The 15,881-nt window shown below is 36.2% G+C and overlaps 1 protein-coding gene across 2 annotated transcripts in view; it reads left to right on the forward strand.

Annotated features, from left to right (window-relative positions):
- DPH6 (diphthamine biosynthesis 6) overlaps positions 1-15,881 on the forward strand; it is a 176,565-nt gene that overhangs the window by 141,162 nt on the left and 19,522 nt on the right. For both annotated transcript variants that reach the window (XM_029236219.1, XM_029236218.1), the window contains exon 6: positions 455-516. In XM_029236219.1, coding sequence (XP_029092052.1) covers positions 455-516 — 62 coding nt within the window. The remainder of the gene's footprint in view (positions 1-454; positions 517-15,881) is intronic.

The following is a 15,881-nucleotide window of genomic DNA, read 5'->3' on the forward strand; positions in this document are numbered from 1 at the left end:
ATACAGTTTACGACTCTTTTATTTTCTACTTTTATTCTCCAAATAAGAAGTTTGAAACAGATAAAATAGAAATGTCAGAAAATTCTCGCTGTTGTCCATGAGTAAAAAATAATAATAATAATTAAAATACCAAGGATTTAAATTTCATATCTTTGAAATGATACTTTTTTTTCCATCCTAATTACAATTCCTCAAAAATGAAAAAGGGATTGAAACAATGTGTCTGGTAGTTGATGAAGTGCAATTGAAATGAATTGGAATGAAACTTATTTTTCAGGAGCCAGAAAACCAGTTACCCAAGGGCAATAGAAAAGTAAATACTAGTAAAGTACATTTTGCATTAAAATACACATACACTAGTTTCCTAGGCAAGGAGGAGCCAAGGGAAGGGAAACGTGTCTTTAAACCTCCATTTTAATCGTTATCTAAAAAAAAATTTAACCTTTCTTGGCAGGTTTAGATCCAGATAAGCATCTTGGAAAAACCCTGGACCAAATGGAGCCTTATCTCTTAGAGGTAAGAATTTATACTATTTCTCAAAATATAGGCATCTAAAGCAGGAAAATAAATAATGCCATGATATAATGATTATACAATCAATTTTTAGAAAAACTCAGATACATTGATGATACAGTTTTATGAAAAAATTAAACCTCTAGTGGATATGAAAGTATGTTTTAAATTAATTACAAAAGTTATGTCAGCTCGTTGAGCTCACTAAAAGAGTAAGTAAGCTATACCTAAAAGGAAATTGTTCTGTCAAGAAGTTTACTTTTGGGCTTCCCTGGTGGCATAGTGGTTGAGAGTCCACCTGCTGATGCAGGGGACACGGGTTCGTGCCCCGGTCCGGGAAAATCCCACATGCCGCGGAGCGGCTGGGCCCGTGAGCCATGGCCGCTGAGCCTGCGCATCCAGAGCCTGTGCTCCGCAACGGGAGAGGCCACAACAGTGAGAGGCCCGCGAACCGCCAAAAAAATAAATAAATGAGTTTACTTTTATTAAAATCGACATTGTTAAGTACTATACAGTACCTGATAGTCTCCATCAGTACCTAATCAGGTGCATTTCCATCAGAAATGTGAGTGGAAACTTCCTTTAGAGATTATCTAATCTAACCTCTTCTTTTTTACCAATTAGGAAATTAATTTGCAGAGTAGTAAATAAATTATCCCAAGGCTTGAAATTACAATTATTTAACCCTTATCATTGTTAAATCCTGAATGTGTTCTAAATATTAAAGAAAGGTTTTGTTATTTTTACTCTTTTCTATTAATTGTATTATATTTTATTAGAATTGGGGTCAAATGTTATGATTAGTATGACAATGCTAAATTAGCTAGAATAGTGTAATTATTAGAATTTTTTTAAATTTTACAATCATGGTAGAAAATCACCCTACTTCTGTGACAGAAGTGAACTCCTCTATTATCATTTTTCCCTCCCATGTTCTTCATCAAAATTGTCTCTGGACATTGTTAATACCATTGCTGTGATATGAACTGTTAGCAGGTGTACTCTTCACTAACTGTATAGATTTCACATCTTCTTTCAGACTTATTTGTATTTGATTATTTTATGGCTTATCAATATGTACCAAATGCTTAGAAATCCCTAAAATGCTAATTCCTTCTTTTATTAAGCATTATTAAGCATCTAATATGTGCCAGGGAAATAGTAATGATTAAAATTAAAATGCAATGCTTATATAATTGTGACAAATTATATTTGATTTCTAGATAATTTGGTATCATTTATTTAAGTCTATCTAATGGACATGATTGCTTTCCATGCCCTTCTGATAGAACTCTTCTCACAGCAGTTTGTTCTGTGGCCAACATATCTATGTTCACATCTATTCACTACCATCAGACTAAATTTTGTTTCTGCAAAAACAATGTGTAGATAAATAATGAAATTAAATTTATGAGGGTGAAAGAAAGAGAACTTCGGAAATGGGAGACTGGAGCTTTGGCAAAAGAGCTTTTGTAAGCTGCTTCTAAAATTTGAAGTGAGTTCAGGTTTCAAGCATGTAGGGATTCTTTGTAGAAAAGGTTAAGTAAAGTTTTAGGATTGCCATGATGTTGATTGTGAATTAACCTGTATGTTATCATATATGTTTAAACACAAAAATGCAGAAATTATTTTATTCAACTTCAGCAAGTTCCTCACATGACCTGAAAATCTTACATTTCATTAGAAAAATAATCTACCCATTCTCTATAATGGTAATTTTATTCCTTCTCCGCTCCTCAAATTTCAAATCCCTTCATATTTTCTCCTCACAACGAGAGGATGACTTGTTTCTTCCTTCACAGAAAAAATAGAAATCATCATCCTGGGAATCCCTCCACCTCTTAGCACCACTCCTTCTAACTGATGAGCACTTACACCTATCCTTGCTTGCTGTGATGGGGAGAAGTGTCCTTCATCCTGTCTATGGCTAATCCACTCTCTGTGCTCTAGATCCCATTAGCATCTGCCTTCTTAGAGACCTTGCAATCAACCCTCCCCCTCCAGTATCTTCCTCCTCTCTCTCTTTATGGTCTCCTTCACATCACTGTTGAAACATTCCACCATCTCTCCCATCCTAAAGATTCCCTCCCTCTACTCTAGGTATTTCTCTAGCGACCTCTCTTTATTCTTTGCTTCAAAACCAAAAATTTCAGAAGTGTTATCTGTATTCATAGTACTTCTTCGCGTCTCAGACACCTCATATACCTAGCATCTTACTTATTTTTCCACCTCTAAATGGGTACAGCTCTAATGAAGATCACCCATGATCTCCAGTTTTACCAAACCCAACAGACACTTCTCAGTCCTTATTTGACAGTTATAAACATTTCTTCTTGAAATGCTTATACCGGCATTCGTGATGCCACACTTTCCTAGGTTTTCTCCTTTGCTTCTGGACACTCTTAGTCTCTTTTGCTAGTTCCTATTCTCGTCTCCATTTTCAGTCTACAGACTTCCTGGGTGATCTCAGTCACTCACATGGCTTTCATTACTAGCTCTATTCTGATAACTCCCAAATATTTCTAGCCTAGATCTCTCTGCTAAATTCTAGTGCCCAAAGGCACTGCAAATTAAATCTCTCCAAACTTGATTGTGGGCTTTATATCTATCACTTTTTGCCATTCCCTTTGTCATCGCCTTAATTCAGATGCCTGTCACGTCAAGCCTAGAGTATTACTGATACCTCCAAATTTGCCTCTATTTTCCATTTTATTTCTCAAAGAATTTATTTTGCTACTGCCTCAAGATCATTGTTCGAATATATTCTACTGTAATTGTGTCACTCACTTCAAAACTTTACATGAGTCCCCATTGCCTACAGGCTAAAATCCAAATTCTTTATGCTCCTCTCCCTCACCTACTCTATCCAACCCATTAACATGATCTTGCCTATTCTATCTCCAGAATATATTCCAAATCCAAGCACTTCTCACTGCCTCTGCTCCTACCACCAGACCATAATCATCTCTTACCTGGAATACTCCATCAACCCCCAAATGGTCTGCTTACTTCTGTCATTGCCCTGCTATGAGCCATTATTCATACAGATGCCAGAGTGATTTTTTTTAAAGTGTAAAGCAGATATATCACTATTTTGTTTAAAGTTTCAGTGGTTTTTCATTTCAATTAGAATAACATCCAAACTCCTGTGAGATCACAACCACTGAGACCCTGTATGATGAGCATTTTATCAATCTTTTGTCTCGTTTTCTCCCAGTCTAACTCACTCACTGAGCCATAGCCACATATGCCTCTTTTATTACTTAAGCACACTTTATTTACCCTTTTTCTCCTTAAGACTTTCCTCTGCTTGAGGGTTTTTTTTCCTCAGACCATCACATGGCTAATGCTTTCTCATAATGTGACAGCTCAAATGCTACTTTCTCAGTTCAAAAGCTCTCCCTGACTACCCCAGCTAACGTAGGTCTCCTCAAATTATTTTATTTGTTTCTCTGTCTACATGTATATTTTCTGTTGCCTCTCCTCTTACTCCACTAGAATGTAAGCTCCAATAATATTATCAAGATTTTGGCAAAAACATGAGTTCTTTAGTTCTTTCATTCATTTGTTTGTTCTGTCTGTCCATTCATCGCTCTCATCTTTAAATTATTTAACATTTATTGAGAACCTGTTATGTGACAGATGCTGTGGTGAGCACTAAATATACATGACGAATTAAGTAAACAAGATCCTTGTTCTTGAGGAGTTTACAATCTGCTACTGTTGTTTTCAGACCTGAGAGGAAAACTGGGGACCTTGTTAAAAATGCCTATACTCTTTTCCCATTCCAAGAAATTTCAGTTCTGAAGGACCAGGAATTTGACCTTTAAATAAGCACAAGGTAATTTTGACATAATGATCAAATGTATAATCTTCTAGTTCCTCAATACCAACAACATACTTCAAGTCCTATCTTTCTAGATTTCTCTGAAAGAGTGTATGCTAACAAACAGAATCCAACAGCACATTAAAAATCCAAAAGCACATACACCATGATCAAGTGGGGTTTATTCCAGGAATGCAAGGATTCTTCAATATACGCAAATCAATCAACGTGATACACCATATTAACAAAATGAAGGAGAGAAACCATATGATCATCTCAATAGATGCAGAGAAAGCTTTTGACAAAATTCAACACCATTTATGATAAAAACCCTTCAGAAAGTAGGCATAGAGGGAACTTTCCTCAACATAATAAAGGCCATATATGACAAACCCACAGCCAACATCGTCCTCAATGGTGAAAAACTGAAACCATTTCCACTAAGATCAGGAACAAGACAAGGTTGCCCACTCTCACCACTCTTATTCAACATAGTTTTGGAAGTTTTAGCCACAGCCATCAGAGAAGAAAAGGAAATAAAAGGAATCCAAATTGGAAAAGAAGAAGTAAAGCTGTCACTGTGTGCAGATGACATAACACTATACTTAGAGAATCCCAAAGATGCTACCAGAAAACTACTAGAGCTAATCAATGAATTTGGTAAAATAGCAGGATACAAAATCAATGCACAGAAATCTCTGGCATTCCTATACACTAATGATGAAAAATCTGAAAGTGAAATCAAGAAAACACTCCCATTTACCATTGCAACAAAAAGAATAAAATATCTAGGAGTAAACCTACCGAAGGAGACAAAAGACCTGTATGCAGAAAATTATAAGACACTGATGAAAGAAATTAAAGATGATACAAATAGATGGAGAGATATACCATGTTCGTGGATTGGAAGAATCAACATTGTGAAAATGACTCTACTACCCAAAGCAATCTACAGATTGAATGCAATCCTTATCAAACTACCACCGGTATTTTTCACAGAACTAGAACAAAAAATTTCACGATTTGTAAGGAAACACAAAAGACCCCGAATAGCCAAAGCAATCTTGAGAACGAAAAACAGAGCTGGAGGAATCAGGCTCCCTGACTTCACACTATACTACAAAGCTACAGTAATCAAGACAGTATGGTACTGGCACAAAAACAGAAATATAGATCAATGGAACAGGATAGAAAGCCCAGAGATAAACCCACGCACATATGGTCACCTTATCTTTGATAAAGGAGGCAGGAATGTACAATGGAGAAAGGACAGCCTCATCAATAAGTGGTGCTGGGAAAGCTGGACAGGTACATGTAAACGTAGGAGATTAGATCACTCCCTAACACCATACACAAAAATAAGTTCAAAATGGATTAAAGACCTAAATGTAAGGCCAGAAACTATCAAAATCTTAGAGGAGAACATAGGCAGAACACTCTATGACATAAATCACAGCAAGATCCTTTTTGACCCACCTCCTAGAGAAATGGAAATAAAAACAAAAATAAACAAATGGGACCTAATGAAACTTCAAAGCTTTTGTACAGCAAAGGAAACCATAAACAAGACCAAAAGACAACCCTCAGAATGGGAGAAAATATTTGCAAATGAAGCAACTGACAAAGGATTAATCTCCAAAATTTACAAGCAGCTCATGCAGCTCAATAACAAAAAACAAACAACCCAATCCAAAAATGGGCAGAAGACCCAAGTAGACATTTCTCCAAAGAAGATATACAGACTGCCAACAAACACATGAAAGAATGCTCAACATCGTTAATCATTAGAGGAATGCAAATCAAAACTACAATGAAATATCATCTCACACCAGTCAGAATGGCCATCATCAAAAAATCTAGAAACAATAAATGCTGGAGAGAGTGTGGAGAAAAGGGAACACTCTTGCGCTGCTGGTGGGAATGTGAATTGGTACAGCCACTATGGAGAACAGTATGGAGGTTCCTTGAAAAACTACAAATAGAACTACCATATGACCCAGCAGTCCCAGTACTGGGCATATACCCTGAGAAAACCAAAAGTCAAAAAGAGTCATGTACCCAAATGTTCATTGCAGCTCTATTTACAATAGCCAGGAGATGGAAACAACCTAAGTGTCCATCATCGGATGAATGGATAAAGAAGATGTGGCACATATATACAATGGAATATTACTCAGCCATAAAAAGAAATGAAATTGAGCTATTTGTAATGAGGTGGATAGACCTAGAGTCTGTCATACAGAGTGAAGTAAGTCAGAAAGAGAAAGACAAATAACGTATGCTAACATATATATATGGCATTTAAGATAAAAATAATGTCATGAAGAACGTAGGGGTAAGACAGGAATAAAGACAGACCTACTAGAGCGTGGACTTGAGGATATGGGGAAGGGGAAGGGGAAGCTGTGACCAAGTGAGAGAGTGTCATGGACATATATACACTACCAAACTTAAAATACATAGCTAGTGGGAAATAGCCGCATAGCACAGGGAGATCAGCTCGGTGCTTTGTGACCACTTAGAGGGGTGGGATAGGGAGGGTGGAAGGGAGGGAGACGCAAGAGGGAAGAGATATGGGAACATATGTATATGTATAACTGATTCACTTTGTTATAAAGCAGAAACTAACACACACCATTGTAAAGCAATTATACTCCAATAAAGATGTAAAAAAAAGTATACGCCTTGTTTATGTGTTGGGAGTGAGAGATATAAAGCAGAATTTTATTTATTTTAGGCAAATCAAACATTCATTTATGGAAATGAAAGATTAGCATATGACTTACTTATGAACCTGTCACTCCTTGCTCTACAGCTTTTGATGACTCCTATTCGCTATAGAACAAAGTCCAAACTGCTTAGTATATACTTTAAGGCCCTCTTTTATCTGATTTTAACCTACTTCCCTAGGCTGATATTCACCACCCACTCCTCCCACGTCCAGGAATCTTATGCTCTGGCCTCTTGGACTGATTTCTACTCCTGTTCCCTTGGACCTCCTGATATTTCTTACTCCACTGGGACCTTACTCCTTTCCACTTTCTCTGTCCTTTGACTATTAGTCTCAGATGCTCACCAGTCTTCCCATAAAGTTTTCTCCATTTTACCCGAAGGAATTAATCTCTTGGAGTGCATGCCTTCCACTCACTCCTGAATTTCTGGATACTTCCTTAGCTTCCTCTTGGGGCTTCCGATTATATTCCACCCCTTATATATTGTGGTTCCATCCATAGCCATCCTCCTATGGTGATATTAAATACCTACATGACTTCAAGTACCAATTTTTTTTTTTTTTTTTTTTTTCGGTACGCGGGCCTCTCACTGTTGTGGCCTCTCCCGTTGTGGAGCACAGGCTCCAGACGTGCAGGCTCAGCGGCCATGGCTCACGGGCCCAGTAGCTCCATGGCATGTGGGATCTTCCCGGACCAGGGCACGAACCCGTGTCCCCTGCATCGGCAGGCGGACTCTCAACCACTGCGCCACCAGGGAAGCCCTTCAACTACCAATTTTATTCTTATGACAGTTAAGGCTATTTCTCCATCATCTTTCTATGCCTAGGACATGTGTTTTTTCTTTTGTTTTTTTTGGTTTTTTTTTTTGCCATGCCATGTGGCATGGGGATCTTGTTCTCTGACCAGAGATCAAACCCGTGCCCCCTGCAGTGGGAGTGCGGAGTCTTAACCTCTGGACCACCAGGGAATAGATACATGTATATGCATAACTGAATCACTATGATGTATACCTGCAACTAATGCAATATTGTTAATCAACTATACTCCAATACAAAATAAAAAGGTTAAAAAAAAGATGTATTCAGCTGCCCACTGGGCACCTTTCTCTCTTAGGTATCTTCAAGCACCTCAGCCTCAACTGTGAAGAACCGAACATTTCTTTCCTGACATCTATGCCATATTTATGTTTCCTGACAGTGAAAGGCCCCATTGTTTCCTCGGGTATCCAAGCCCCCCCAAAAAATAAAAATTAAAAACGAATTGTAATAAATCATTTCACATAATCCATTATTCATAAATAAGGCCTCAAGTCCTTTTCATTCTACCTTCCTAATATCGTATTATCTGTTCCTTTTTGTCCTCATGTCACCACATTAGAGTCTTCCCTATCTTCTTTTTTTTTTTAATTAATTTTCATTGGAGTATAGTTGCTTTACAATGTTGTGTTAGTTTCTACTGTATAGCAAAGTGCTTCCCTATCTTCTTTTTCAAGTCTGTCTCCTCCCTGTCTTCCCCCTTGTCCCTCCATTGTCCATATATTGCCATCATGATATATATGAATTCAGATCTGATCATATCACACTTTCATTTCAAAAAGCAAACTTTTGAGTTGCTCCCCATTGTCTTAAAATAAAATTTAAACTTCTAACACAGCACAGTCTGTCCGTGGGGAAGAGTGAAGCTTGTAAGGTATACAATCTCCAGCATCTACCCTATCCTTCATCAACTCTGAATAGTTGATGATTTCCCTAGAGTGAGCATCCCCTCATACCTCCATGTTCTACTCGCCTTCTACTCGCCTTCTCTGCATGTTTTCTCTCTCCTTCACTCTACTAAATCCAATTTGTCCTTAAAGTCTAAATTCAGAGTTTAGTACTGTGAGGTTGTCTTGCTTAAATAAGCCTTTTTTGAGCCTGCCATTTTCCTCTTTGCCTCCTGGTATGTAGCACTTCTCATGCTATATAATATTTTTCTCTTAATGTTTATTATAAAGTTAAGGCATATAATATGTAAAAACATAAATTCAAATAGTATAAAATATAGTGAAAAATATTCCACTGACTCCAAGCTCCAGTTTTTCTGTCCTTTCCCAGAGCAACAACTCTTTTCTGCTCTAGGGTATCTTATCAAAAACATTTTTGCATATGTAAAAAATGTATGCATGTGTTTATCCACTTTAACCTAAATTGGAGTATACTATGCACAGTAGTCTCCATCTTCCATTTTAACACATGAAAATTCAGGTCATTTTTTTCCACATCATTGTGTTCTATTACATACATACAAAACCTGCTCTTTATTGATAGATTTTATTCTTTATTGATCCCTTTCATGTCTTTTTCTATTACAAATAATGCTAGAATGAACATTACATATAATTTTGGGCATGTATGAGTTTATCTATAGGATAAAATTCTAGAATGGACATGCTGGGTCAAATGTATATATGTTTTTAATTTTAATAGATACTTAAGAAATCCATTTCCAGTTATGGTGGAATAACTTGCATGAGATCAACTCTCCCAATTCAAATAACTAGAAAAGTGGTATGAAATTAAAACAAATTAATGTTGGAAGGCATTAGAGAATTACAAAAACTGAAATAATTTGAGGGGCCAGAATTCTAGAGAGGATGGAAGCCCTGAACGTTGCCTCTTCTTCTAATTCAAAAATGCTACAGAAGTGCCAAGAAGCTGAGGAGAAAACTCCAGCTGAGAAGCTGACTTGGACTTTCAGCAGCTTCATAGGGCTAGGGAGACAAAAATTAGAATTCAGGGCAAACCAAAGTGGAATGGACCTGCTTAACCCTCCACGTTTTCAGCTGGATTTATACATGGACTCTAACTTAGGAATAAAGGCAAACCAGAAATAGTGCAGCCCTTGCAAATGCTTATATCCAACTTTGAATCGTATCAATCCTAGAGTGAATTAAAGTGATCTGATCCTACTCTTATTGCCTATTTCTCTCTGGAGAAAAATAACGTGATTCAGAGACTTAGATTTAAAATATCTCACATACAGTTTTCAGCAGGCAATCAAAAATTACCAAGCATATCAGAAGACCTGAGAAGATAACTGAAACTAAGAAAAAAACACAAAATAGAAACAGTCCCAGAGGATATCTATTTAATCAGATTATCAGATGTAGCCTTTAAAATGACTATGGTAGGGCTTCCCTGGTGGCGCAGTGGTTGAGAGTCCACCTGTCACGGGTTCGTGCCCCAGTCCGGGAAGATCCCACATGCCACGGAGCGGCTGGGCCCGTGAGCTGTGGCTGCTGAGCCTGTGCGTCCGGAGCCTGTGCTCCGCAACGGGAGAGGCCACAACAGTGAGAGGCCCACATACCGCAAAAAAAAAAAAAAAAAAAAGACTGTGGCATTGGGTGAAAAGATGAACTATTTTAGGGGATATTTGAAAGCTATATAAAATAATCAAATAGAATTCTGGAACTTAAAAATACAATACCTAAAACTAAGAACACAATACATGAGTTTACCCATAGATTAGATACAGTTGTATAGACAATTAAAGAACTGGAAGATAGGGCAATGTAAAATATCCAACCTGAAGCACAGAGAGAATAGAATGGAAATAGAGACAAGAATATGAGATGTAAGGAAGAGAAGTTTATCATACATGTAATTGGAGTTGCAGGAGTGGAAGAGAGAAAGGAAAGAACAGAAGCAGCGTTTGAAGAGATTTTAGGGCTTTGCTGTGATTATTTTTGCTGATTTTGACAAGTAGTTTCTCAGGATGGTTTAAAATTGCTCTAAAAGGGAGGGGTGAATATAAATGGATAGTTGTACATTTTGAACAGGAATTCTTTTCCCTGATAGTTATAGAAAATTATGCAAAGCAATCTGAGTGTCTTTTTCTCTGGCTTCTGTGTAGTCTAATCTGTGTATGTGGATTTTCTGTAAAGTGAGTACTTAATATTTATACAGTTAGAAATTTGTTTCTCAGCTTATTCACAACAGTTATCTGACACAATCCACATTTTAATTCAGACTGCCCAGGTTTTTTGCTCTCTTTTTTTTCCTTTCATTTTTGCATATGCTCATAAAGGGGACTCAATCAGTTGCCTGATGTACACATAGTACAGTGATTCTAATATAAAAGTGAATGAGTCATTTGTCAAACTCTATCTTCTTTCTGAATTTAGAAAGTATTTTTTTTAACCTATTATCTAGGACTCTGGTCTTCTGCATCATTGTCTAAGACAAATCAGATTTTAAGGAATGCCTGTACCTCCTTATCTTTATGAATAATGTGATTAACCTCATTAAGTGATTTTAAAGATCAACCACATGTTCATTTTTCAACTTGTTGGCACAACTCTCTTGAATAGTCAAGGAGTCCAAAAGAAGGGGGGAAAACAGACAACCTTTGAACTTGCAGGGGTGGGAGAGAAAGAGGTTAGGTAGAGGAACCCAGTGTGTTTACCTGCCTCAGATCCCCTGAGCCACTTTTTATGTACTGTGTAATGTGGGTTGACATGACTTATTAACTGTAATGTCAATTTTGCTAATATATTAATCTTTGAATATATTGCTATATTCAAGGGTTCATATTTTTAAGTTAGGGAATTTTTGCATATTATAATGATTTCCCATGCAGGAATTAATATTGTGAGAATTACAGAGAAGTTGGTGGCGGGAGTTGTGGAGAGAAGATGATACGTTTGGGCAAGAGTCCTTTCATAGTTCCTTCAGATCCCATAGGGTAAGAGGCAGTGTGGGATAGCAATCAGCAAGTTACCTCTGTACCTAGGAGCCCAGGTGTGAATCCTACCCCTGACTCTACTGCTTACCTGAAACGTTGATCTAGTTAGTTTCCCATATATAAAATGGAAGTAATAACAATGAAATGATATATAAAGTGCTTAGCTCAGCATCTGGCAATGTTAAATGTTAACAATGTTTACTATTATGAGTAAAATTTATAATGTTAAATGTTAGCAATGTTAGCAGTGTTTACTATTACGAGTAAAATTTGCCATTACTAAAGAATGTTAACAATGTTTATTATTAAATGTTAGCAGTGTTTACTATTATAAGTAAAATTTGCCATTACTAAAGAATAATTTGGAAACTTTTCTGCCTTACAAAATACACAGAGAACTGGGTAGACACTATAATTGGGGTCATATTTAAAACTCTCAAGGGATTTTTAACTGGCGTATATCAACATGTGAGGCAGCAGTCCTAACAGAAAAATGGCAGAAGCTATGGAGAACCACTATACAGAAAATGTCTTAAAACCTAATACAGACCGAAGAGATGCTCAAACTGATTTAGTATCAGAGAAATACAAATTAAAGCAACAGTGGGATGTTACTTGTACCAGTTTGGCAAAAATGCGAAAGCTGGATAATGCCAGTTATTGACAGGTGGGGATTTATAGAACCCCTCTAAGAATGTGGACAGGTACTTCCATTCTAGAGGACAATATTGTAATACCTGGATTAAATGTCCCTATACTCCTTGATGAAGCAATTCTCCTATCAGTCCCTAAGGGGACATGAGTGAGACTAGTCCTTTGCAGGGTTAGTTTTGATGGTGTTGGGTTGGGGTTGTTGGAGGCAACATGGATGTCCATTCCTGGGAGAGCTTTTAGTGAAAACGTGGTAGGCACACCTTACAAACTACAGATTTACAGTTAAACAGATATATTCAATGTGCGAATGGCAGCAAAGAGCTGAATGAATAAAAGCAACATTGAGATAAATTAAAAATATAGTATACATTTAAATACATTTAAATAATACATTTGCAAGGACATAGACAAGAGATACACATGGAATACTTTAAAATATTTGCCTGTGATAAGGAAAAAAATGGGGATAAAGAATAGAGATAAACAGGAATTTTTATTTTTTATTTCTTATTGAAGTATAGTTGATGTACAATATTATGTAAGTTACAGGTGTGCAGTATAGTTATTCACAATTTTTAAAGGTTATACTCCATTTATAGTTATTACGAAATATTGGCTATATTTCCTATGCTGTACAATATATCCCCATAACTTAGTTATACGTAATAGTTTGTAGCTCTTAATTCCCCACCCCTATGTTGCCCCTCCCCCTGTCCCTCTTCCCACTGGTAAATAAATGGGAATTTAAAAAAAAAACAATAAAAGAATACCTGACTATTGCTGAAAATTTGAGATATGATAAAGTATAGGGTAGCAAATAAAAAGCATAGTTCTTCTGCCCCATGATGCACACTGCTAACATGTCGGTGGATTCCATGTTGTTTTATTGTACACACAGTGTTCATTGTACACACAAACTCATGTCATTAAATACTTGTACATATTGTATTTACATAATTTGGTACAACTATACATACAGTTTGTTTCCTATTTTTCTCCTAATATGCTGTGTTTATTTTCCCACATAACTAAATCTATTCGAAAATACATTAATTAATGGCTGTGTAGATTCCATTATATTTATATTCTACATATGAATATAGCATAGTGAATTTAACAAGTTATCTCTTGGGAATATTTCTTTCTAAATTATTATAAATAATGTTATTTATTTTAAAATTATTATAAATAATTTTGTGATTATTATCTTTCCTAATAAATCTTCATGTACATTTCTGATTATTACTTTCTTTAGATAAATCCCTAGGAATGTAATTTCTGGGTCAAAAAATACAACAACTTCAAGGCTTATACATTTATTACTCTAAATTAACTGTGGAATCATTTTAGTCATTGATTCTTAAATTTCTATAGGTTCCTAAAATTATCATCTGAACAATGGAGTCAAAAATCATTTTATCTTTTGTGCTTTTTTCCCCAAGGATTATTTTCTCACTGTTCAAAAAAAGAAGATGAATTTTAATATGAAAATTCCATCAAATTTTAAAGGTTTTGGGCCATTATTTAAATGTTTGTTAAGAGTATTCCTATTTTGTGATATTTTACAATGTTTGTCAAAGTTAATACTCTCAAATGGTCCTTCAAACTTTGCTATGGGAAGCAACCCTCTGAGTCTTTCCTGCCTCTCACTCATATCACCATCTTACTTTCATCTCTTATAGTTGATTTTTACCTCCATGTCTATGTATTACTTCATGATTTCCCCCAATTCTAGAACTATTTGTTGACTGCTCACTCTAGATTATACAGATTTAGCTATCTTTACTCCCTTTGCCTCCATCACATATGTGTACTCTTTCCCTCATTCCATCTTCCCATACAGTTATATTGCAATTCCAGTTGGATGAATAGTCAGTGTTTAAATTATGATAACTATGAAAATTCAAAACACAGCTGAGTTAGATAATAAACTGGTAATAAACCTTTCCTGTACAACTTTTTTATTTTTTCATTTGAATTAATAATTGTCTTGTTTTATTCACTTATTTAGTATTCCATGTACCAATCACTAATTCAGTGCTGTACTCACTGCCAATTTTCTAGTCTCTTAGCCAGATGTTCAGACATGTTAAGTAGTTTCTCAGTTTCCTCCTCCTGAAGTCGTTTCCAGGGCCCTCTGACCTGTATGTAATCTGGGCCAGTTTCCTTCTATGTTATGAGGCTGTCATCCTATCATCTCCTCATAATCCTGGAGAACCCTTTACCTTTCTTCTTTGTTGAAGCCCTCATTTCCTGGATCCAGCATCTTCCTTTTTCTTTGTTTTATTCTCATTTTTGTGAAGCACATTCTCTATAAGATTTTAATAAATGGTCCACAGGAGGTAAGTGTTTTGAGACACTGCATATCTATAAATGTCTTCATTCTTTCCTTGCATTTGATTGGTTCTTCAGCAGGTCATAAATTCTATTTTTGGAATATTTTCCCTTCTGGATCTTGATAGTATTGCTTCATTCCCTTGCAGTTGGTATATGCTGTTGAGAAGTCTAAAGTCATTCTAATTCCTGACTATTTGTATGCAACCTTATTTATTTCCTCTCTCCATCTCTCTGTAAGAGTATGTAAGATATTTCTATTGCCCCAAGAATTGTAAAGTCTTATGTGCTGTGTCTTGGGTGTGCATATTTTTATCCATTGTGCTGAGACAGGTAGAATTTTCAGCTTGAAAATTTCAGTTCTGGGAAATTTCCTTGAATTACTTCACTGGTGTTTACCTCCCCTTTGATTTTGCTTCTTTGAATTCCTATTATTTAGATGTCTTTTAATTTTTACCTACATCATTTTTCCCCTTTCTGGGAGACTTTCTCAATTTTACCTTCAAAAATTTTAATTGAGTTTTTTCATATCTTATTTTTAATTTCTAAAAACTTATTTTTGTTCTCTGAATGTTCTTTTTTTAATCTATAATACTTCATCCTTATTATTATTTTTCTTCTCTCCTGCATAGTCCTTTTTCTCCATTGTTTACTTTGGTGTCTCTGACTTTCATTTTAGAGATGTTTCTGCTAATCTTTGGTGTTCCACTCATATTTAAGAGTAGGGACCTAAAATTTTTGTGGTAAGCACTAAGTGTGTGGATGGAGCTTTGTGACCTTGAGTTTCACTACAGGGAAGTATATCTAGGTCATTTAATCTGAGCTAGTTAGATTTCAAAGAAAAGGATTCTCCAGTCTGCTCTTGAAGTGAACGCATGCTGCAGGGTTTTTTTGTTTGTTTTGTTTTCTGGGAGTTGAACAAGGAAAATGCTAGAGGTCTCCAAATCTTGTGTGCATACATTAACTGAATCCCTCTGTTTTTATTATAGTACCTCTGCCCTCAGCTGTGTCTCTTTTCTCCCAGGCTAGTTCCTCTGTCTCACCCTCTGCCGAGAATAAACCTTCAATGTTCTGCCATGGTGGAGGAGAGGCAGTTGCCA

This window comes from Monodon monoceros, unplaced genomic scaffold (assembly GCF_005190385.1).
Source record: "Monodon monoceros isolate NGI ecotype Baffin Bay Population unplaced genomic scaffold, NGI_Narwhal_1 Super_Scaffold_21, whole genome shotgun sequence".
In the NCBI taxonomy this organism is placed as follows: Eukaryota; Metazoa; Chordata; class Mammalia; order Artiodactyla; family Monodontidae; genus Monodon; species Monodon monoceros.